At 40.5% G+C, this 26,752-nt stretch overlaps 1 protein-coding gene across 4 annotated transcripts in view; it reads left to right on the forward strand.

Moving 5' to 3' along the window:
• Hmt-1 (ABC transporter ATP-binding protein/permease Hmt-1) overlaps positions 1-26,752 on the forward strand; it is a 145,476-nt gene that overhangs the window by 44,071 nt on the left and 74,653 nt on the right. For all 4 annotated transcript variants that reach the window (XR_011713896.1, XM_071671788.1, XM_071671787.1 and 1 more), the window contains exon 5: positions 12,327-12,519. Coding sequence is in view for 3 of the 4 variants with exons in the window: in XM_071671788.1 (XP_071527889.1) it covers positions 12,327-12,519 (193 nt within the window). In the remaining variant the exon portion in view is untranslated. The remainder of the gene's footprint in view (positions 1-12,326; positions 12,520-26,752) is intronic.

A 26,752-nucleotide genomic window follows, 5' to 3' on the forward strand; every position in this document is an offset into this window, starting at 1 on the left:
TAAACCATGGAAAGCTGTGTAGGTATGTATATTTGCGTGTGTGGATGTATGTATATACATGTGTATGGGGGTGGGTTGGGCCATTTCTTTTGTCTGTTTCCTTGCGCTACCTCGCAAACGCGTGAGACAGCGGCAAAAAAAAAAAAAAAAAAAAATCTCTGACATGTCTCCTCTGTTGTATATAACAGCTGATGCATTAACATTGTATGGAGAAATTGCATTTTAGTGTTATTAGATTTTACAAGGTTACTGCTTGCCTACCCTGAAATGCTGCACAAGTCTGAATTGGGAGAGGAAATATGATCAGTACAAAAAAGAATGAACATTAAAGGGAGTAGGGAAGGAAAAGTGAGCTGATCCATTAGCAGTATATGGATAAGAACTGAAGTTTGATGACCAAACACATACTGTTGGAGTTTATGAGACAAAACTAATCAAATTCTTGTTCTTGTCTTCAAGAAGTGCCTCCACTTCTAGGGGAATGTGCGCCTCTGATTGACCATAAAGTTTTTCACTAATAACTGTTAGGACTCAAGCATCTATCCACATCATGTGTCCATGTATCTTACATTGTACAAGACCCTTTAATAGCCTACTTTTGTCTTTTCTAACAACATTATTGCTTTTCAAGTCCTTTCCCCATATCATCTCATTAGTGGTGCAATTATAGTGTCTTCCACATTGAATGTATTTTGGGATTTACAGCCTTTTCCTTTGAAGCCATCAGCTGATTAGCTGGTTTTTGTGCACAGTTTACTTTTGACGAATTATGAAATAGTTTTGTATTTTGCTTGCATAGCCCACAGTGTTCTTTCAGTGTTTTTGGTCCTCCTTACTTATCCTATTATGCCACAACTCTTCAAATGCTTGTTTGGTGTTGTGCTCTGCAAACTGTCTTTATTGTACATCTCCATACTGTATTCTTATGCTTTTTGATATTTGTTAAGCCATATAATGCACTTCTTACTTTCTCTTACCTTCTTTGCTACTGCTGCCCAATCGCTAACCTTGTCATTATAGATTTCAAAGAAATTTTTCTTTACTGTGTTCACAAAATTCCTTTTCCCAATATTTGTTCAAATAGAAGTTGTGCTTTGTTCAGTTACCATAATTGTGTCTTGGAATCTTGTCTCCTTTTTTCATCTCCTCCCATCCACACTTACCATTATTTACTGCATAGGTAAACCGTTCACCCATATTTCCTTACTTCCATGCTATAGGTTGTACCTCTCTAATCAGGCACTCTGTGGTCCAGTTGTTCCCATGGTCTGACTTGTTTTGAATCTGCAACCCTTAGTTTGTGGATCTGCCACCCAGGCGGTGCTGTTAGTAGTGCTAAGGTACCCAAATCTATTTACACTGCAGCCGAGCTGATTTTCAGTCCTGTTAATTCTTATATTCAGTTTTTGTTGAAAATTAAAGCCAGAAAAGTGTAAGGTTTTGGGAAAACTCTGAAAGGTGTCAGGAGTGCAGAATTAGAAATACACACTTGTAAAGTGGTTTAAGCTCCAATGTAATGAAGGTGTAAGCATTTCTAGGGAGATGCTTATCGAGCAGGCTAAAGTTTTTCATAGAAAACTAAAGCTAGATTGTGACTGTGAATAGTCACAAGGATGGTTACACAAGTTTAAGTGGAGACATGGAATTTCAGCACATAGTGGGTGCGAAGAAAAGCATAGTGCTGGCATGGAAGCGTGTAGTGTAAGGTCATATTGAAAATCGATAAAAACTCCAGTTGTCTACTAAACAACCAATAGCAAAATGTACAGGACAAGAGATAGCATACGAGCTGGCTGCATGGCTGGGACTTATGCAGCATGGGCTGACTGCCCTGAATGATAACAATAAAACAACAATAACAGGAGTCAACCAAAGCCAACTACTTGTCACAAAGCTGACAAAGTTTGTGGATGAACTTGCAGTTAGTGGCAGCAGAAAACTTAGCCCAAGAACAAATGTATAATGCTAACAAATCTACCCTGTATTGGCGTCTTATACCACAAAAACCCTTGCCCAAGATATTAGGGAGTCTCCTCCTGGGGATACTTCTGATGTAAGCTGATGTAACAATAAAAACCTTGTTTGAAAGATTTGATAGTTGTATATTTCCTGTTTTAAGCTTTGTTCTACCTTTGATAACTCAGCGATATGTATGTGGAATGAGCTAGCAAGACCAGGGGTCAGGAATATATTTACAAAGGGGGTTCCTTTAGTGGTCAGTTTCTGTTTTCCAGTATTTTCAACCTGTATTATGTGTTCTTCAGGAAAGATTTGGGCAGATTTCATCTCTTCAGTAAGTATTGTGTCTGCAGTTCCAACAATATCTAGTTTAGTTCTCCCTATTCTGTCTGTAACCCTGAAATGTCTTCCATTTATTCATCAGCATTTGTGTGCATTACAGTTAATCTCTGTACAGCACTAATGAGCTTACTTGTCATCGTTCTGTGAATAGAGGGGCTGATCTGCCATGTTGCTCCTGTATGTATGTCGCCCTATTTTTCTGGAAGTTTTGATGTCATTCTGGCTTTCCTTTGAGCTGTCTCTTTTGATGATAAAGACACCACAATATTTTTCATGATGGGCAAGATCAGTCTACTTTGATACCATCTGACTGCTACATGCTATATTGAAAGTACTGGTCTCCCTCACTTATACTGAGGGTTATGTTTCTAGAAAGGGTTGAATTAAGACAATTCAGTGTAAGCAAATGCAAGGCCAAAATTACCTTTTAAAAAGTTCAGAAGGTTATTAAGTTTTCATCTATACAAAATGAATTATGCAGTAAATCATATTGAATGAACATCATTAATGCACATATTGTACTTGCCAACTCACAAATGTACAAACAAGCATTGGTGGACCTCTGTTTTCCCCACACACGATTAAAAGCTTTTCAGATTAATAATTTTGAGAGAATAATCAATGAAACATGATAGATAAAGAAAGCTAAGATATATATAAATTAATGAAGAAGGCAGTTCCCTACTTCCCATTTTTTGAAAATGACAAGAATATGCATTTATTCAATGTTTTTTTTGAATGTGATGATAAAACATTTAAAACCTGCACAACTATTTGTGTTAATCCTTTCACCATCCAATCCCTCAGAAAATATTCTCCCCTATAATGAAATAAAGTGCTTTTCTTTACAGAATATGTCTATCATATATCAAAGAAAATGCACAAAAAGAATTATATTTATTGGAGTGAAAGAATTTTGAACAGTTGTACCGTAACTCATCATATAATTCAATGAGCAATGAAAAGGATAATAGAATAGTGAAACATAGTAAACAATGAGAGCTAAGATGAATACTGCAAACATGGAAATGAGAAAGGCAGGAGCCTTCCAGTACATGTTTCGAAAGAGAGAGCACTTACTTTACACTCATCAGAAAGTGAAGAAGAAGCATTGAAAGTTGTCATAGTATTGATAGTTAAAGAAAAGAACATGAGGAAAATTGAGGGCTAAGATAACTACAATAGACAGAAATGAAGATAAGAGCCCTCCATCCCTTATTTTTGAAAGGATTGTGCATTTTTTAACATTTTTCTAAGTTAAGAAGAAATGTTAAAAGCCACTTGAGTTACTAATAGTAGCCCTCACATGGCAGTACAGGTTGCAGTATCTATCTTCATAAGCACAATAAGAAATAAAGTAAAGATTTGTTTCCTTTACAAGATGATAGATTGACATGCAAAATTTAGAGAAAATACTCAGGAAGTTATATATTTATTTATGATTGCCTTAGGACCTCTTTCTCAGAGCTCCTGCAGCTCCAAAGATGTGCTACAAATTATATTAACATCAGCTTCCATTATCCTCAAGTGAAACTGAGAAGAATAGTGAAGTGTTAGTCCTAATGTATGGTTTTCTGCTAACAAGTAAATACAACATAAAGTGAGAAACTGCAGAAGTTGGTGACTGAGTTTGGTAAAGTGTGTGAAAGAAGAAAGCTTGGAGTAAATGTGAATAAGAGCAAGGTTATTAGGTACAGTATGGTTGAGGGACATGTGAAATGGGAGGTAAGCTCAAATGGAGAAAAACTGGAAGAAGTGAAGTGTTTTAGATATCTGGGAGTGAATTTGGCAGTGGATGAAACCATGGAAGCAGAAGTGAGTCAAAGGGTTGGTGAGGGGGCGAAGGCTCTGGGAGTGTTGAAGAATGTGTGGAAGGGGAGAACGTTATATCAGAAAGCAAAGATGGGTATGTTTGAAGAAATGGTGGTTCCAACAATGTTATATGGATGCAAGGCGCGGGCTATTGATAGGGTCGTGTGGAGGAGGGTGGATGTGTTGGAAATGAGATGTTTGAGAACAATATGTGGTGTGAGGTGGTTTGATTAAGTAATGAAAGGGTAAGAGAGATGTGTGGTAATAAAAAGAGTGTGGTTGAGAGAGCAGAAGAGGGTGTATTGAAATGGTTTGGTCACATGGAGAGAATGAGTGAGTAAATATTGACAAAGAGGATATATGTCAGAGGTGCAGGGAATGAGGAGAAGTGGGAGACCAGATTGGAGATGGAAGGATGGAGTGAAAAAGATTTTGAGCGATTGGGGCCTGAACATGCTGGAGGGTGAAAGGCATGCAAGGAATAGAGTGAATTGGACTGATGTGGTATACTGGGGTCGATGTGCTGTCATTGGATTGAACCAGGGAATGTGAAGCGTTTGGGGTAAACCATGGAAAATTGTGTGGGGCCTGGATGTGGAAAGGGAGCTGTGGCTTCGGTGCATTATACATGGCAGCTAGAGACTGAGTGTGAATGATTGTTGCCTTTGTTGTCTTTTTCTAGCGCTACCTCATGCACATGCAGGGGTAGGGGGTGTCATTTCATGTGTGGTGGGGTGACGATGGGAATGCATAAAGGCAACAAGTATGAATTATGTACATGTGTATATATGTATATGTCTGTGTGTGTATATATATGTATACGTTGAAACGTATAGGTATATATATGTGCGTTTGTGGATGTGTATGTATATACATATGTATGTGGGTGGCTTGGGACATTCTTTTGTCTGTTTCCTTGCGCTACCTCGCTATCACGGGAGACAACGACAAAGTATGATAATGAATAATGATAATGTATTATTTATGTTTATTTCATTATACTTTGTTGCTGTCTCTTGATTAGCGAGGTAGCTCAAGGAAACAGATGAATGGAGTAAAACTGGAGGAAGTGAAGTGTTTAAGATATCTGGGAGTGGTTTGGCAGTGGATGGAACCATGGAAGAAGAAGTGAGTCACAGGGTGGGGGAGGGGGCGAAAGTTCTGGGAGCGTGAAAAATGTGTGGAAGGCGAGAACATTATCTCGGTAAGCAAAAATGTGTATGTTTGAAGGAATAGTGGTACCAACAATGTTATATGGATGCAAGGCGTGAGCTATAGATAGAGTTGTGTGGAGGAGGGTGGCTGTGTTGGAAATGAGATGTTTGAGGACAATATGTGGTGTGAGATGGTTTGATCGAGTAAAAAATGAAAGGGTAAGAGAGATGTGTGTTAATAAAAAGAGTGTGGTTGAGAGAGCACAAGAGGGTGTTTTGAAATGGTTTGGTCACATGGAGAGAATGAGTGAGAAAAGATTGACAAAGAGGATATATGTGTCAGAGGTGGAGGGAACGAGGAGAAGTGGGAGACCAAATTGGAGGTGGAAGGATAGAGTGAAAAAGATTTTGAGTGGTCGGGGCCTGAACATGCATGAAGGTGAAAGGCATGCAAGGAATAGAGTGAATTGGAACGATGTGCTGTTACTAGATTGAACCAGGGCATGTGAAGTGTCTGGGGTAAACCATAGAAAGTTTTGTGGGACCTGGATGTGGAAAGGGAGCTGTGGTTTTGGTGCATTATACATGACAGCTAGAGACTGACTGTGACCTGAATGTGGCCTTTGTTGTCTTTTCCTAGTGTTACCTCGTGTGCATGCAGGGGGAGATTGTTGTCATTTCATTTGTGGCGGGGTGGCGATGGGAATGAATAAAGGCAGCAAGTATGAATTATGTACATGTGTATATATGTATATGTCTGTGTATGTATATATATGTATACGTTGAAATGTATAGGTATGTATATGTACGTGTGTGGGCGTGTATGTATATAATGTGTATGTGGTTGGGTTGGGCCATTCTTTCGTCTGTTTCCTTGCACTACCTCACTAACACGGGAGACACCGACAAAGTATAATGAATATAAAACATGAATATATTTCAATTAAGGCCCAGCCTTGATGTGGACTTCTGCCCATGACTTGAGCCTTCAGCATAAAAAAGAAAAAACAATCCAGATGTTGCACTGAGTAAAAATTATGAATTATGATATATCCCAACGTCATCTCAAAAGGGTTAATCTATGAAACCGCTTGCTTTGTGTAACCCCTATTAATTCTTTTATATGATTTTTTCTTTACTACTCTCTTCTTTTACTGAAATGTGATTTTTCTCTCCAAGACTCATTAGTGGTAGCCTCTCAACATCCCATTTAACTAACTCTTTTAATTTTGGTTTACCTCAGCTGTAGGCTAAGACCTGCGATAGTAATTCATCCCCTCCCATGTCTCTGATTCTTTCTGAAAACTTCATTTTCACCTCCATAGATGAATGTTGAAAAATGAACATCCATAAACTTTCCAATGTACTCTCATTGTAAATATCAATGTCACTGTTTCATTAATATTACAAGATATCTGTTCCTAAGCAGCAATCAGTATCATTTGTCTTTCCTTTTCATCCTCAGAAACATCTCTTGATCTCTGTCCTTTGTTCCCTCAAACAGTCTTTGTTATTTATGCTTATGTTGTGGGCACTTTCTTTGATTTAGTTAATTCAGGGTCTTGTAGAATTGACCTTCTAGACATATCTTTCTAAGCTTTACTATCACTGTGTGTGATTTTTTAGCTGTATGTCATCTTGGTTCTTACCAACGACTTTTGATTTTAATCATATTCTTTCATGTTCAGTGTTTCTTAATTCCTTGAATCATTTGCTAAAACTTTTGATCTTGTTTCTCTGTTGGTGCCAGAAGCTTCTCTACTCTTTATACAATAACTGTTTCATCCAACAAATCCTCTCTAATTCTTTCTTCAGTTCATGAATACCCTATGTCCATCTTTTCTAGCTGATTTGGTGGCAGTTTTGTGTTCAAGATCTAATTCCATCTCTGTTTCTTTATAATAGCAAGTATAGACCAAATGATAACAATCCTCAAATTTAGATTTTTGTATATAAGTGATAATAGCCATACAAAAGTTCATTCCACTCTGATCTTTGACATTATTTTTATAGCTTAAATACTATTGATGAATTCTGTTCAAGAATTTTCATTAGGGTCTGGCCAATATCCTTTGTATGAAATCTTCACTTGTGTGTATGTAATTGCTCGTTTGTAATTACTTATTTCATCAAGTACATCAAGGAAGTTCTGCACTTGTAGGTCCCCAATCTCTTTAGTTCAAGAATTTTCAATGGGATCTGTCAAATGTCCTGAGTAAAGAAATACATATCTTCATTTGTATGTAACTGCTTATTTGTATTCACCTTTTTATTAGGTACACGAAGGGAGTTCTGCTTTTGTGGGGCCCCAATCTCTTGAACTTCTATCAAATACCTTTTTCAACTTTATAGACTGTCAGTTGTCATAAGTTCAATACTGAGTTTATTCCAGATCCTAGATGCTAGAGTGACCAAAAGTCTAGATGGCAATGCAGTAAATGTAGGGATACAGTCATGTGTGAATGAGGTGATTAAAATGTTTAGAGAAAGACTGTTAAGAGTTGTAGCATTAGTAGTTGGGTAGTTAGTCATGAAATATAGGAACAAGAAAGGAAATGCATGGTGGATGGATGAGATCTGAAATGCTGTGGAAGAGAAGATAAAGGCATATGGTAGATTGCTCGAAGGAAATGTACCAGTGGAAGTTCAGGAAAGGAGTGGAGAATATGAGATGTGAAAGTGAAATGTAAAGAATCTGATAAAGGAAAGCAAAAAAAAGAATAGATGAAGACAACAAAAGATAGTTGTGTGAAAATTTTATGGAAAATAAGAAATTATCCCAGGGGAAGGGGAGAAAAAAATTCTACTTCCCTATTTCCTGCATGTCATAGAAGGCAACTAAAAAGGGTATGATTTACCATGATATACACTTAAGTAATTTCTAGGTTCTTGGCAAGGTGACCGCTGCATTCTAGATCTTGAACCCCCTCACCTCTCCTTGTAATATCATCCACACTGCTTCTTCAAGCTGAATATTTTTGACATCAGTAACCCCCCTTCCTTTCCTTGGTGCCTGCAACTGGGCTCATTTGCTCTCTTCAACAGGCTTCAAGCTTGTCTCTTTTTCTCCTTACATCAAAGTAGTGCTAGAATTAATACCAAATTCCTCTTTAAACTTGTGGAGGTTCATTATGATGTCAAGGCTATCCAACATATTTTAACTTTTGTGTGATTGTTAGGCTCTTATTTTTGCTACAAGGCTTCTTTGTCGGCTTCTTACTGGTTTCCCCACCTCCTACCAGAAGGCTTATGAGGATCTCAGGGCCCTTGGGGATTCATAGAAACCAGTGTAACGTGGTATCATTGAGTGGAACACATGCAAAATAGAGCTGTGTGCACTGCAAAGTACAGGCAGCAACTAATACTCCGGGTGCTGGTGCAGCTTGGAGTGAGGCAAGTGGAGAAGGTGATGCACCCAACAAGTTACCACAAAAGTCTGTCACCATATGATATAATACATGGGATGATTAATTCATGCCACAGTTTGGAAATTAGTCTTGAATGTCACAGACTTTTTGTTAGCTTATCCACCACATGCCCAACATGTTACCACAAAATCTGGTTTACTGAGTGGCATACTGAATTTATTTCACAATTCATTATTTTTCCCCCATTGCCATGAAATTTTGTATGGTATTTCAATGCAAGCAAAAGTAGAGAATTACATAAATGTTCTGGAATTTGATTAAAGAGTTAGCAATGTTACAGTGAATCTTGATTAGTTTCCTGTTATGGCCTCTGGTTGCTTTATTTCTAGATTTTTTTTGTAGAACTATGTACACCTGACATTGTCAAGCTGGTTTAGAAATTTGAGTGCTGCAATCAAATTTCCCCATAATTTTCTATCCATGTAATGGGCAAATGTATGGCTTCTAACCTCTCATTGTAACTCTGCTATCCTATTTTATGTACCATTTTTGTTGCCCTCATGTGGACCTTTTCTATTATTGATAGTGCTTTGTGCTTCTTTAATTGTAGAAATAAGATCTGAGCAGCATAGTTTGATATCAGCCTAACTGAAATGAATAACCTAAAGAACATTTCCTTATTCGTGTACAGATACACCACCAAATTTCTGGCAACTGATGGTTTTGGCACCTCCTTTAGTCTGGACAAAATTACATGAGAGAACTTGAAAATACTGCAGCCACCAGACTAGTTTACTGGGCGGCCACAGATGGCATTGTGTGTAGGGCACACTTATTTACATTCTTTACACTGCACTTGGTGGTGATACCGCAATTCTTTGAGATTCTTAGCTTATTTTGCTTAAATTCAACCCTAGCCATGGCTTCTAAGACATATGAGGGAGTCAGTCATGGTGTCAAACGTAAACACCAGTCCATATCAATCCAAGATAAAGTAGAACTGTTGAAAAAAATGGACCTTGGTGTTTCGGTGCATAAGCTGTGTGACATCTACAGTATTGGTTCATCAACTGTTTATGATATAAAGAAGCAAAGGGAGAAAATACTGAAATTCTATGCAGATAGCAATTTCAAGAAGCAAGTGATGATTGGAAAAACTATGAAAGATGATAAGAGTACTGAGCAGGATCGAGTGATGATGGAATGGTTTCAACAGTGTCAGAGTGATGGAGTGGACTTGTCAGGTAGCATGATAATGGACTATGCTAAGTTGCTCCATAAAGAACTTAAATTACAACATGAGCATGACTAGTGTGAAGGACAGCTTCAAAGATTTGAGAAACATCATGGAATTTCCATGAATAAAGTGTGCAGAGAAAAGCTGTCTGCAAACTACGAAGGAGCTGCTGAGTAGGTGGATGAATTTGCGAAACTCACAGCTGACGAGCACCTCAGTCCTGAGTAGGTGTATAATGCAAATGAATACTTTAGACTTATGGTATACTTTAGACACATGGGAGATGTATAATTAGTGGGTTAGAGGTGTGTTGATGAAGTATTATCACATGACCACTGTTGGTCCAGCAAAATGGTTAGTCCAGCAAGGCTTTGGAATCAAGAGTGCCAGAAAATCAGTGATGTACCTGTACTTGAATATAAATGGATATTCACCAGCAAATAGTTTTTCTCTTTTACAGTTCTTTTAAGGTGTTCTAGAGACACGTTAGGTATAGTGTCAACCCTCAAGTCTCTCTTGTGTACGTTCCTGTAACTCAATTCCTGCTAGATTATATTCATATTGAGGCCTTTTTTCATTGTGTCCTATCCTCATTGCTAAGCAGTTTGTGGGTTGAATATCATCATCCATGTATCACACCAGCTTTAGAGCTTGTCTGAATTCCTATGTAAGCTGATGCTGTCCTCATCATTCTTGACTTCTCATATGACTTTAACATCATCCACAAATGTACTCAGGTATGAGGCCATTCCATTGGGTAAATAATTTACATAGAGTGCATAGAACAATGATGCCAGAACTGAGCTGTGAGGCACACCACTAGTTACACCAGTCCAGTTTGAGAAGGCTTCTCTGATGAGCATCCTCTGTTCTCTTCTATTAAGATAATATCTGAACCATCATAGGAGTTCCTCCCTTATGCCTGACTGATAATCCAGCTTCTTTACCAACTTTTTCTTTGGCATGGCATCAGATGATTTATGGCAGTCTAGGAACATATATTCCACTTTTTTTTTTTTTTACACGTGTGATTACCCCTTTGTAACTACCTATCTGCACAATAAGGGAGGGAGTTGCACACTCGTGGGTCTCACCTCTTGAACTTATTCTGCTACTATACAACTTTTTCAATTTTTGTATACTGTGTATGTATGTGTAATTGTTTACTGTGTATGTATGTGTAAAATTACCTGATTTTTTTGCCTAGTCTGACTGAAGCCTATAGAACATGCAATGTCTATTTTGTTGAAATATAATCCTAGTATTTCAAACCTTGTTTTGATATATGTTTATCTTTTAACGTGTTTTATTTGGGTGGTTTATGGTAGTAGTAATATCTTGGGCATAAAAGTAGTCTTACTTGTGAATTATCTGTATTAGGTGTCACCATGAACTTAAAGATTTGGAAATAAGAATATGATAAATCCAATATGAAGGCTCTGTGCCATGAATAATATTATAGGTGAGAAGTTTCATGTAAATTTTGAAAGACTATGAGTATGAGAAACTTGAGAGAAGAAAAATTCTTCATACAGAAATTATTGTATCTTTTTTCATGATGAAATTTATTTTAAAAGTTCTTGATTAAATGTAGCAGTGCTTTAGGCAGTACAGTAGTAAGTCTACCTCAGAGTATTGTGTGTCCTTACCCTTGTGTCAGTCTTCAGTGTTGGGGCTGAATACCTCAGTTTTGTGGCATTGACTTCCACTAGCTTTGCTTGTATTTGATCCTCCCCTTGCAAATAGAAATGGAGTAAAAGATGAATAGAGAGGTAAATAGTTTTATACATAAAAAGTTGATTGTATTTAGTCTTACCCTTGAAATTACATTCACTAAGATCAGGCAGAATAAGGGTGGACCTCATTTTCACCCAATTGAGAATTTGGTGGGGGGTGATTGATGTCAGATGTAAAGGTTGACTGTCTTTTTAACCTGTAGTTGATAAATTTGTCCCAGACTATGAATAATGTGTGCTAATACATTGTAAAAAGAGGGGCCTAGAGTAATATGATTAGCACTGTATACTGTCAACATGTAGATTCATACTATTTCTTTAGGCTACTGTTCATAAGCCATTTGAAGTGCGTTGTATGTGTAAATGATTTTTGATGTTAATACCCTTCCTTTGTTAAGCATGCCATAATTTTTACTACATAACAACATACAGATGTTAGATATTTATCATATGTAGAATTATTGACAAAATGAATAAATGCAAAGAAATGATAGTTGTACATATAGTTCTAAAGTTGCCATTTTCAGTTTGGTGGTTTTGTACTCTCTAGATAAACCAGATGCATTATGTGTTTTTACACATTGTTTTTTAAGTTGATTGAGATTTCTGTTGTCATATAAGTTGGGAATATCATTTTATGTCCAAAAAAAGAAAAGTTCCTAAAACTGTTATGATTATAGGTATGATTTTTAAGACATGACATGTTGATATACTTCAGGATCAATCTCAGAGCCGAAGCAGCAGTCAAGGATCAACATGGCGCAATACTTGGAAAAAGTTGGGAATATTGTTGCCTTTTATGTGGCCCAAGAAGAGTCTTATGCTACAGGGATGTGTCATCATTTGCATTTTAATTCTTCTTGCTGGCAGAGTGGCAAATGTATTTGTTCCAATTTACTATAAGCTGATTGGTAAGTATTATCATATTATATATGTTGGTAGAAGTTAGCAGGCAACCAACGAACAGGGAGGTATATTACCAGTACTACCTGCCTGGGTATCAGGAGGGATAGTGATGGCCGCATAGTGATCCAGCACTTCAGTGGTTGTCAAGCTGCTCTCCTTTGACCTAGGTAGCTGTCTCTTCTTTCTGCCTTGCCCACATGTGTACTACTGGCATTTTGTCCAAAAAGATTCAATCCCTCCTTCTCATGCATTGCACTTAAAAACACTTAACTCATTCAGCTCATTCTTCTTAACTCTAGATTTTCCTGTGGTAAGCATTATGTGCTAGCCCTGCCTTTTGGTAAATTGGTTGAAGCAATAGACAGAAACAGTTGGTAAGAACAAATAGGCTGGAGCATTAGGCAGAAATAGTTGGTAGGAATATTAGACTGGAGCATTAGGCAGAATCATTAGGTAGAAATACTCGGTAGGAATATTAGGCTGAAGCATTAGGTAGATGTAGTCAGTAGGAACATTAGATAGGAGCCTCTGCAAACCCTGTGCAGGAGTTGCCCTCTACCAGTGGTCTGTTAAGGGTGAGGCATAAAGGCTAAGATACAGCACTGGAGTTTATTAGTGATTAAGACCATTGTCATAGCAACCCCCCCTTGAGGGAGTTCTAGTGGGAACAGGTATCAGAGATATAGATAAATACATAGATCATATATTCAGAGTATTCTCATATTTTGTATTTGTACTTATGATCTTATATTTAATAATGTAAGCTGAGAAAGATCGATATGTTAGGTATTGCTAGCATCAACCATTGATTTAGGAAAGATTTTTTCATATTTGAGCACTCTTTCCCTTGATACCAAGATAGCAACAGGAATAGAGGAAGGAAGGCCACATCCACTCACAGCAAGTATGAATATGCACATGTGTATATATGTGTGTCTGTGTATGGATATGTATGTATACACTGAATGTATAGGTTTGTATATGTGCGTGTGTGAGTGTTTATGCATATGCATGTATATGTGGGTGGGTTGGGCCATTCTTTTGTCTGTTTCCTCGCGCTACCTCGCTAAACACAAATATATGATTTATAGATATAGTATATATTTTTTTTTTTTTTTTGCTTTGTCGCTGTCTCCCGCATTTGCGAGGTAGTGCAAGGAAACAGACGAAAGAAATGGCCCAACCCACCCCCATACACATGTATATACATACGTCCACACACACAAATATACAAACCTACACAGCTTTCCATGGTTTACCCCTGACGCTTCACATGCCCTGATTCAATCCACTGATAGCACGTCAACCCCAGTATACCACATCGATCCAATTCACTCTATTCCTTGCCCTCCTTTCACCCTCCTGCATGTTCAGGCCCCGATCACACAAAATCTTTTTCACTCCATCTTTCCACCTCCAATTTGGTCTCCCACTTCTCCTTGTTCCCTCCACCTCCGACACATATATCCTCTTGGTCAATCTTTCCTCACTCATTCTCTCCATGTGCCCAAACCATTTCAAAACACCCTCTTCTGCTCTCTCAACCACGCTCTTTTTATTTCCACACATTTCTCTTACCCTTACGTTGCTTACTCGATCAAACCACCTCACACCACACATTGTCCTCAAACATCTCATTTCCAGCACATCCATCCTCCTGCGCACAACTCTATCCATAGCCCACGCCTCGCAACCATACAGCATTGTTGGAACCACTATTCCTTCAAACATACCCATTTTTGCTTTCCGAGATAATGTTCTCGACTTCCACACATTCTTCAAGGCTCCCAGAATTTTCGCCCCCTCCCCCACCCTATGATCCACTTCCGCTTCCATGGTTCCATCCGCTGCCAGATCCACTCCCAGATATCTAAAACACTTTACTTCCTCCAGTTTTTCTCCATTCAAACTTACCTCCCAATTGACTTGACCCTCAACCCTACTGTACCTAATAACCTTGCTCTTATTCACATTCACTCTTAACTTTCTTCTTTCACACACTTTACCAAACTCAGTCACCAGCTTCTGCAGTTTCTCACATGAATCAGCCACCAGCGCTGTATCATCAACGAACAACAACCGACTCACTTCCCAAGCTCTCTCATCCCAACAGACTTCATACTTGCCCCTCTTTCCAAAACTCTTGCATTCACCTCCCTAACAACCCCATCCATAAACAAATTAAACAACCATGGAGACATCACACACCCCTGCCGCAAACCTACATTCACTGAGGACCAATCACTTTCCTCTCTTCCTACACGTACACATGCCTTACATCCTCAATAAAAACTTTTCACTGCTTCTAACAACTTTCCTCCCACACCATATATTCTTAATACCTTCCACAGAGCATCTCTATCAACTCTATCATATGCCTTCTCCAGATCCATAAATGCTACATACAAATCTATTTGCTTTTCTAAGTATTTCTTACACATATTCTTCAAAGCAAACACCTGATCCACACATCCTCTACCTTCTGAAACCACACTGCTCTTCCCCAATCTGATGCTCTGTACATGCCTTCACCCTCTCAGTCAATACCCTACCATATAATTTCTCAGGATTACTCAACAAACTTATACCTCTGTAATCTGAGCACTCACTTTTATCCCCTTTACCTTTGTACAATGGCTTTATGGAAGCATTCCGCCAATCCTCAGGCACCTCACCATGAGTCATACATACATTAAATATCCTTACCACATATTCTTCAAAGCAAACACCTCATCCACACATCCTTTACCACTTCTGAAACCACACTGCTCTTCCCCAATCTGATGCTCTGTACATACCTTCACCCTCTCAATCAATACCCTCCCATATAATTTACCAGGAATACTCAACAAACTTATACGTCTGTAATTTGAGCACTCACTCATATCCCCTTTGCCTTTGTACCATGGCACTATGCAGGCATTCTGCCAATCCTCAGGCACCTCACCATGAATCATACATACATTAAATAACCTTATCAACCAATCAACAATACAGTCACCCCCTTTTTTAATAAATTCCATTGCAATACCATCCAAACCTGCTGCCTTGCCGACTTTCATCTTCTGCAAAGCTTTTACTACCTCTTCTCTGTTTACCAAATCATTTTCCCTAACCCTCTCACTTTGCTCACCACCTCGACCAAAACACCCTATATCTGCCACTCTATCATCAAACACATTCAACAAATCTTCAAAATACTCACTCCATCTCCTTCTCACATCACCACTACTTGTTATCACCTCCCCATTAGCCCCATTAGTCTCCATGGTTGTTTAATTTGTTTATGGATGGGGTTGTTAGGGAGGTGAATGCAAGAGTTTTGGAAAGAGGGGCAAGTATGCAGTCTATTGTGGATGAGAGAGCTTGGGAAGTGAGTCAGTTGTTGTTCGCTGATGATACAGTGCTGGTGGCTGATTCATGTGAGAAACTGCAGAAGCTGGTGACTGAGTTTGGTAAAGTGTGTGAAAGAAGAAAGTTAAGAGTAATTGTGAATAAGAGCAAGGTTATTGGGTACAGTAGGGTTGAGGGTCAAGTCAATTGGGAGGTAAGTTTGAATGGAGAAAAACTGGAGGAAGTGAAGTGTTTTAGATATCTGGGAGTGGATCTGGCAGCGGATGGAACCATGGAAGTGGAAGTGAATCATAGGGTAGGGGGTGGGGGTGGGGTGTGTGTGTGTGTGTGTGTGTGTGTGTGTGTGTGTGTGTGTGTGTGTGTGTGTGTGCAAAAATCCAGGGAGCCTTGAAGAATGTGTGGAAGTCGAGAACATTATCTCGGAAAGCAAAAATGGGTATGTTTGAAGGAATAGTGGTTCCAACAATGTTGTATGGTTGCAAGGCGTGGGCTATGGATAGAGTAGTGCGCAGGAGGGTGGATGTGCTGGAAATGAGATGTTTGAGGACAATATGTGGTGTGAGGTGGTTTGATCGAGTAAGTAATGTAAGGGTAAGAGAGATGTGTGGAAATAAAAAGAGCGTGGTTGAGAGAGCAGAAGAGGGTGTTTTGAAATGGTTTGGGCACATGGAGAGAATGAGTGAGGAAAGATTGACCTAGAGGATATATGTGTCGGAGGTGGAGGGAATGAGGAGAAGTGGGAGACCAAATTGGAGGTGGAAAGATGGAGTGAAAAAGATTTTGTGTGATCGGGGCCTGAACATGCAGGAGGGTGAAAGGAGGGCAAGGAATAGAGTGAATTGGATCGATGTGGTATACCGGGGTTGACGTGCTGTCAGTGGATTGAATCAGGGCATGTGAAGCGTCTGGGGTAAACCATGGAAAGTTGTGTGGGGCCTGGATGTGGAAAGGGAGCTATGGTTTCGGGCATTATTGCATGAGAGCTAGAGACTGAGTGTGAACGAATGGGGCCTTTGTTGTCTTTTCCTAGTGCTACCTCGCACACATGATGGGGAGGGGATGGTATTCCATGTGTGGCGAGGTGGCGATGGGAATGAATTAAGGCAGACAGTGTGAATTGTGTGCATGTGTATATATGTATGTGTCTGTGTGTGTATATATAAGTGTACATTGAGATGTATAGGTATGTATATTTGCGTGTGTGGACGTGTATGTATATACATTGTGTATGGGGGGGGGGTTGGGCCATTTCTTTTGTCTGTTCCAAAAGAAGGAACAGAGAAGAGGTCCAGGTGAGGATATTCCCTCAAAGGCCCAGTCCTCTGTTCTTGACGCTACCTCGCTATCGCGGGAAATAGCGAATAGTATGAAAAAAAAAAGAATATATATATATATATATATATATATCCCTGGGGATAGGGGAGAAAGAATACTTCCCACGTATTCCCTGCGTGTCGTAGAAGGCGACTAAAAGGGGAGGGAGCGGGGGGCTGGAAATCCTCCCCTCTCTTTTTTTTTTTTTTTTTTTTTTTTTTTTTTCTTCCAAAAGAAGGAACAGAGAATTCGGCCAGGTGAGGGTATTCCCTCAAATGCCCAGTCCTCTGTTCTTAACGCTACCTCGCTAATGCGGGAAATGGCGAATAGTTTGAAAGAAAGATATATATATATATTTTATTTATTTTATTATACTTTGTCGCTGTCTCCCACGTTTGCGAGGTAGCGCAAGGAAACAGACGAAAGAAATGGCCCAACCCCCCCCATACACATGTATATACATACGTCCACACACGCAAATATACATACCTACACAGCTTTCCATGGTTTACCCCAGACGCTTCACATGCCTTGATTCAATCCACTGACAGCACGTCAACCCCGGTATACCACATCACTCCAATTCACTCTATTCCTTGCCCTCCTTTCACCCTCCTGCATGTTCAGGCCCCGATCACACAAAATCTTTTTCAGTCCATCTTTCCACCTCCAATTTGGTCTCCCTCTTCTCCTCGTTCCCTCCACCTCCGACACATATATCCTCTTGGTCAATCTTTCCTCACTCATTCTCTCCATGTGCCCAAACCACTTCAAAACACCCTCTTCTGCTCTCTCAACCACGCTCTTTTTATTTCCACACATCTCTCTTACCCTTACGTTACTCATTGATCAAACCACCTCACACCACACATTGTCCTCAAACATCTCATTTCCAGCACATCCATCCTCCTGCGCACCACTCTATCCATAGCTCACGCCTCGCAACCATACAACATTGTTGGAACCACTATTCCTTCAAACATACCCATTTTTGCTTTCCGAGATAATGTTCTCGACTTCCACACATTCTTCAAGGCCCCCAGAATTTTTGCCCCCTCCCCCACCCTATGATCCACTTCCGCTTCCATGGTTCCATCCGCTGCCAGATCCACTCCCAGATATCTAAAACACTTCACTTCCTCCAGTTTTTCTCCATTCAAACTCACCTCCCAATTGACTTGACCCTCAACCCTACTGTACCTAATAACCTTGCTCTTATTCACATTTACTCTTAACTTTCTTCTTCCACACACTTTACCAAACTCAGTCACCAGCTTCTGCAGTTTCTCACATGAATCAGCCACCAGTGCTGTATCATCAGCGAACAACAACTGACTCACTTCCCAAGCTCTCTCATCCCCAACAGACTTCATACTTGCCCCTCTTTCCAAAACTCTTGCATTTACCTCCCTAACAACCCCATCCATAAACAAATTAAACAACCATGGAGACATCACACACCCCTGCCGCAAACCTACATTCACTGAGAACCAATCACTTTCCTCTCTTCGTACACGTACACATGCCTTACATCCTCGATAAAAACTTTTCACTGCTTCTAACTTTCCTCCCACACCATATATTCTTAATACCTTCCACAAAGCATCTCTATCAACTCTATCATATGCCTTCTCCAGATCCATAAATGCTACATACAAATCCATTTGCTTTTCTAAGTATTTCTCACATACATTCTTCAAAGCAAACACCTGATCCACACATCCTCTACCACTTCTGAAACCACACTGCTCTTCCCCAATCTTATGCTCTGTACATGCCTTCACCCTCTCAATCAATACCCTACCATATAATTTACCAGGAATACTCAACAAACTTATACCTCTGTAATTTGAGCACTCACTCTTATCCCCTTTGCCTTTGTACAATGGCACTATGCATGCATTCCGCCAATCCTCAGGCACCTCACCATGAGTCATACAAACATTAAATATCCTTACCACATATTCTTCAAAGCAAACACCTCATCCACACATCCTTTACCACTTCTGAAACCACACTGCTCTTCCCCAATCTGATGCTCTGTACATACCTTCACCCTCTCAATCAATACCCTCCCATATAATTTACCAGGAATACTCAACAAACTTATACCTCTGTAATTTGAGCACTCACTCATATCCCCTTTGCCTTTGTACCATGGCACTATGCAGGCATTCTGCCAATCCTCAGGCACCTCACCATGAATCATACATACATTAAATAACCTTACCAACCAATCAACAATACAGTCACCCCCTTTTTTAATAAATTCCATTGCAATACCATCCAAACCTGCTGCCTTGCCGGTTTTCATCTTCTGCAAAGCTTTTACTACCTCTTCTCTGTTTACCAAATCATTTTCCCTAACCCTCTCACTTTGCTCACCACCTCGACCAAAACACCCTATATCTGCCACTCTATCATCAAACACATTCAACAAATCTTCAAAATACTCACTCCATCTCCTTCTCACATCACCACTACTTGTTATCACCTCCCCATTAGCCCCATTAGTCTCCATGGTTGTTTAATTTGTTTATGGATGGGGTTGTTAGGGAGGTGAATGCAAGAGTTTTGGAAAGAGGGGCAAGTATGCAGTCTATTGTGGATGAGAGAGCTTGGGAAGTGAGTCAGTTGTTGTTCGCTGGTGATACAGTGCTGGTGGCTGATTCATGTGAGAAACTGCAGAAGCTGGTGACTGAGTTTGGTAAAGTGTGTGAAAGAAGAAAGTTAAGAGTAAATGTGAATAAGAGCAAGGTTATTGGGTACAGTAGGGTTGAGGGTCAAGTCAATTGGGAGGTAAGTTTGAATGGAGAAAAACTGGAGGAAGTAAAGTGTTTTAGATATCTGGGAGTGGATCTGGCAGCGGATGGAACCATGGAAGCGGAAGTGAATCATAGGGTGGGGGGTGGGGTTGGGGGTGGGGGGGGTGGGGTGTGTGTGTGTGTGTGTGTGTGTGTGCAAAAATCCAGGGAGCCTTGAAGAATGTGTGGAAGTCGAGAACATTATCTCGGAAAGCAAAAATGGGTATGTTTGAAGGAATAGTGGTTCCAACAATGTTGTATGGTTGCAAGGCGTGGGCTATGGATAGAGTAGTGCGCAGGAGGGTGGATGTGCTGGAAATGAGATGTTTGAGGACAATATGTGGTGTGAGGTGGTTTGATCGAGTAAGTAATGTAAGGGTAAGAGAGATGTGTGGAAATAAAAAGAGCGTGGTTGAGAGAGCAGAAGAGGGTGTTTTGAAATGGTTTGGGCACATGGAGTGAATTAGTGAGGAAAGATTGACCTAGAGGATATATGTGTCGGAGGTGGAGGGAACGAGGAGAAGTGGGAGACCAAATTGGAGGTGGAAAGATGGAGTGAAAAAGATTTTGTGTGATCGGGGCCTGAACATGCAGGAGGGTGAAAGGAGGGCAAGGAATAGAGTGAATTGGATCGATGTGGTATACCGGGGTTGACGTGCTGTCAGTGGATTGAATCAGGGCATGTGAAGCGTCTGGGGTAAACCATGGAAAGTTGTGTGGGGCCTGGATGTGGAAAGGGAGCTATGGTTTCGGGCATTATTGCATGAGAGCTAGAGACTGAGTGTGAACGAATGGGGCCTTTGTTGTCTTTTCCTAGTGCTACCTCGCACACATGAGGGGGAGGGGATGGTATTCCATGTGTGGCGAGGTGGCGATGGGAATGAATTAAGGCAGACAGTGTGAATTGTGTGCATGGGTATATATGTATGTGTCTGTGTGTGTATATATAAGTGTACATTGAGATGTATAGGTATGTATATTTGTGTGTGTGGACGTGTATGTATATAAATTGTGTATGGGGGTGGGTTGGGCCATTTCTTTTGTCTGTTCCAAAAGAAGGAACAGAGAAGAGGTCCAGGTGAGGATATTCCCTCAAAGGCCCAGTCCTCTGTTCTTGACGCTACCTCGCTATCGCGGGAAATAGCGAATAGTATGAAAATAGTATGACGGACCATCTCTCTGGAGGGGCAATTTACCAGACCACTCCAGGTCCTCGTCTTGGCTGTGTTGCCAGAAGACCAACTTACCTTCCCCCCCCCCTCTCCACCTGCCCCAGCTGCCCTAACACGTGCCCCTTGCCCTGCCATCTGCCTCCTGCCCCTCACCCCCGCCTTACCCAACCTTCCGAACCCTTTACACTCCTTCCCGTCACCACCGACCTTCTCCCCTTACCTTAAGGGGTAGGAGCAACCTGACCTCCTGTTAGTGACTTAACATTGCCAACCCGTCGTCTGGTGAGCCGCTGCGGTGTCACATGGTGTCAGAGGGGTTGGGGGTGTCTCCAGGTGGTGTCAGATAGGGTCAAGTGGTGTCCACTGAAGTCTGCGGTTGTCAGTACCCACCAGGTGGTTTTTTTTGACTTAGAGTCAACAAACTCGGACTGGCGTTCCTCCTTTAGGTTTGACTGAAACTGAACCGCAAGTGTAGAGTGTCTTCTGCCCAGGGAATTATACACACAGCAGGTGTATCTTCGGTGTATACACCGTGAACAACAAAATACGCCCTGTTTCATAATACACACACGCTATACCTGACCCTGTTCAGTATACACAGTCTGTGTATCGGGTAACTTCGTCTAAAGTAGTACCTACACCCAGGTATGTGTAAATGGGGTATTTCATTGGCTTGTTTCATTGGGTATTATACTGATATATATATATATATATATATATATATATATATATATATATATATATATATATATATATATATATATATATATATGTGTATATATATATATATATATATATATATATATATATATATATATATATATATATATATATATATATATATATATATCCCTGGGGATAGGGGAGAAAGAATACTTCCCACGTATTCCCTGCGTGTCGTAGAAGGCGACTAAAAGGGGAGGGAGTGGGGGGCTGGAAATCTTCCCCTCTCATTTTTTTTTTTAATTTTCCAAAACAAGGAACAGAGAAGGGGGCCAGGTGAGGATATTCCCTCCAAGGCCCAGTCCTCTGTTCTTAACGCTACCTCGCTAACACGGGAAATGGCGAATAGTTTGAAAGAAAAGAAAGAAATATATATATATATATATATATATATATATATATATATATATATATATATATATTTTATTTATTTTATTATACTTTGTCGCTGTCTCCCGCGTTTGCGAGGTAGCGCAAGGAAACAGACGAAAGAAATGGCCCAACCCCCCCCATACACATGTATATACATACGTCCACACATGCAAATATACATACCTACTTAGCTTTCCATGGTTTACCCCAGACGCTTCACATGCCTTGATTCAATCCACTGACAGCACGTCAACCCCGGTATACCACATCGCTCCAATTCACTCTATTCCTTGCCCTCCTTTCACCCTCCTGCATGTTCAGGCCCCGATCACACAAAATCTTTTTCACTCCATCTTTCCACCTCCAATTTGGTCTCCCTCTTCTCCTCGTTCCCTCCACCTCCGACACATATATCCTCTTGGTCAATCTTTCCTCACTCATTCTCTCCATGTGCCCAAACCACTTCAAAACACCCTCTTCTGCTCTCTCAACCACGCTCTTTTTATTTCCACACATCTCTCTTACCCTTACGTTACTCACTCGATCAAACCACCTCACACCACACATTGTCCTCAAACATCTCATTTCCAGCACATCCATCCTCCTGCGCACAACTCTATCCATAGCTCACGCCTCGCAACCATACAACATTGTTGGAACCACTATTCCTTCAAACATACCCATTTTTGCTTTCCGAGATAATGTTCTCGACTTCCACACATTCTTCAAGGCCCCCAGAATTTTTGCCCCCTCCCCCACCCTATGATCCACTTCCGCTTCCATGGTTCCATCCGCTGCCAGATCCACTCCCAGATATCTAAAACACTTCACTTCCTCCAGTTTTTCTCCATTCAAACTCACCTCCCAATTGACTTGACCCTCAACCCTGCTGTACCTAATAACCTTGCTCTTATTCACATTTACTCTTAACTTTCTTCTTCCACACACTTTACCAAACTCCGTCACCAGCTTCTGCAGTTTCTAACATGAATCAGCCACCAGCGCTGTATCATCAGCGAACAACAACTGACTCACTTCCCAAGCTCTCTCATCCCCAACAGACTTCATACTTGCCCCTCTTTCCAAAACTCTTGCATTTACCTCCCTAACAACCCCATCCATAAACAAATTAAACAACCATGGAGACATCACACACCCCTGCCGCAAACCTACATTCACTGAGAACCAATCACTTTCCTCTCTTCCTACACGTACACATGCCTTACATCCTCGATAAAAACTTTTCACTGCTTCTAACAACTTGCCTCCCTCTTAATACCTTCCACAGAGCATCTCTATCAACTCTATCATATGCCTTCTCCAGATCCATAAATGCTACATACAAATCCATTTGCTTTTCTAAGTATTTCTCACATACATTCTTCAAAGCAAACACCTGATCCACACATCCTCTACCACTTCTGAAACCACACTGCTCTTCCCCAATCTGATGCTCTGTACATGCCTTCATCCTCTCAATCAATACCCTCCCATATAATTTCCCAGGAATACTCAACAAACTTATACCTCTGTAATTTGAGCACTCACTCTTATCCCCTTTGCCTTTGTACAATGGCACTATGCACGCATTCCGCCAATCCTCAGGCACCTCACCATGAGTCATACATACATTAAATAACCTTACCAACCAGTCAACAATACAGTCACCCCCTTTTTTAATAAATTCCACTGCAATACCATCCCATATATATATATATATATATATATATATATATATATATATATATATATATATATATATATATATATATATATATATTTTTTTTTTTCTTTCAAACTATTCGCCATTTTCCGTGTTAGCAAGGTAGCATTAAGAATAGAGGACTGGGCCTCTGAGGGAATATCCTCACCCGGCCCCCTTCTCTGTTCCTTCTTTTGGAAAATTAAAAAAAAACAAGAGGGGAGGATTTCCAGCCTCCTGCTCCCTCCCCTTTTAGTCACCTTCTACGACACGCAGGGAATACGTGGGAAGTATTCTTTCTCCCCTATCCCAACGGATAAAATATATATATATATATATATATATATATATATATTTTTTTTTTTTTTTTGCTTTGTCGCTGTCTCCTGCGTTTGCGAGGTAGCGCAAGGAAACAGACGAAAGAAATGGCCCAACCCACCCCCATACACATGTATATACATACGTCCACACACGCAAATATACATACCTACACAGCTTTCCATGGTTTACCCCAGATGCTTCACATGCCCTGATTCAATCCACTGACAGCACGTCAACCCCGGTATACCACATCGCTCCAATTCACTCTATTCCTTGCCCTCCTTTAACCCTCCTGCATGTTCAGGCCCCGATCACACAAAATCTTTTTCACTCCATCTTTCCACCTCCAATTTGGTCTCCCTCTTCTCCTCGTTCCCTCCACCTCCGACACATATATCCTCTTGGTCAATCTTTCCTCACTCATTCTCTCCATGTGCCACAAACCATTTCAAAACACCCTCTTCTGCTCTCTCAACCACGCTCTTTTTATTTCCACACATCTCTCTTACCCTTACATTACTTACTCGATCAAACCACCTCACACCACACATTGTCCTCAAACATCTCATTTCCAGCACATCCATTCTCCTGCGCACCACTCTACCCATAGCCCATGCCTCGCAACCATACAACATTGTTGGAACCACTATTCCTTCAAACATACCCATTTTTGCTTTCCGAGATAATGTTCTCGACTTCCACACATTCTTCAAGGCCCCCAGAATTTTCGCCCCCTCCCCCATCCTATGATCCACTTCCGCTTCCATGGTTCCATTCGCTGCCAGATCCACTCCCAGATATCTAAAACACTTTACTTCCTCCAGTTTTTCTCCATTCAAACTCACCTCCCAATTGACTTGACCCTCAACCCTACTGTACCTAATAACCTTGCTCTTATTCACATTTACTCTTAACTTTCTTCTTTCACACACTTTACCAAACTCAGTCACCAGCTTCTGCAGTTTCTCACATGAATCAGCCACCAGCGCTGTATCATCAGCGAACAACAACTGACTCACTTCCCAAGCTCTCTCTTCCCCAACAGACTTCATACTTGCCCCTCTTTCCAAAACTCTTGCATTCACCTCCCTAACAACCCCTTCCATAAACAAATTAAACAACCATGGAGACATCACACACCTCTGCCGCAAACCTACATTCACTGAGGACCAATCACTTTCCTCTCTTCGTACACGTACACATGCCTTACATCCTCGATAAAAACTTTTCACTGCTTCTAACAACTTGCCTCCCTCTTAATACCTTCCACAGACTATCTCTATCAACTATATCATATGCCTTCTCCAGATCCATAAATGCTACATACAAATCCATTTGCTTTTCTAAGTATTTCTCACATACATTCTTCAAAGCAAACACCTGATCCACACATCCTCTACCACTTCTGAAACCACACTGCTCTTCCCCAATCTTATGCTCTGTATATACATGTGTGTGGGGGTGGGTTGGGCCATTTCTTTCGTCTGTTTCCTTGCACTACCTCGCAAGCACGGGAGACAGAGACAAAGCAAAAAAAAAATATATATATATATATATATATATATATATATATATATATATATATATATATATATATATATATATATATATGTACACATATATATACATATACACATACATATATATACACACATATATATATATATATTTATATATATATATATTTTTTTTTTTGCTTTGTCGCTGTCTCCCGCGCTTGCGAGGTAGTGCAAGGAAACAGACGAAAGAATTGGCCCAACCCACCCCCACACACATGTATATACATACACGTCCACACACGCAAATATACATACCTACACAGCTTTCCATGGTTTACCCCAGGCGCTTCACATGCCCTGATTCAGTCCACTGACAGCACGTCAACCCCGGTATACCACATCGATCCAATTCACTCTATTCCTTGCCCTCCTTTCACCCTCCTGCATGTTCAGGCCCCGATCACACAAAATCTTTTTCACTCCATCTTTCCACCTCCAATTTGGTCTCCCACTTCTCCTCGTTCCCTCCACCTCCGACACATATATCCTCTTGGTCAACCTTTCCTCACTCATTCTCTCCATGTGCCCAAACCATTTCAAAACATTTATGGATCTGGAGAAGGCATATGATAGAGTTGATAGAGATGCTCTGTGGAAGGTATTAAGAATATATGGTGTGGGAGGCAAGTTGTTAGAAGCAGTGAAAAGTTTTTATCGAGGATGTAAGGCATGTGTACGTGTACGAAGAGAGGAAAGTAATTGGTTCTCAGTGAATGTAGGTTTGCGGCAGGGGTGTGTGATGTCTCCATGGTTGTTTAATTTGTTTATGGATGGGGTTGTTAGGGAGGTGAATGCAAGAGTTTTGGAAAGAGGGGCAAGTATGAAGTCTGTTGTGGATGAGAGAGCTTGGGAAGTGAGTCAGTTGTTGTTCGCTGATGATACAGCACTGGTGGCTGATTCATGTGAGAAACTGCAGA

This window comes from Panulirus ornatus, chromosome 17 (genome assembly GCF_036320965.1).
Source record: "Panulirus ornatus isolate Po-2019 chromosome 17, ASM3632096v1, whole genome shotgun sequence".
Lineage (NCBI taxonomy): Eukaryota > Metazoa > Arthropoda > Malacostraca > Decapoda > Palinuridae > Panulirus > Panulirus ornatus.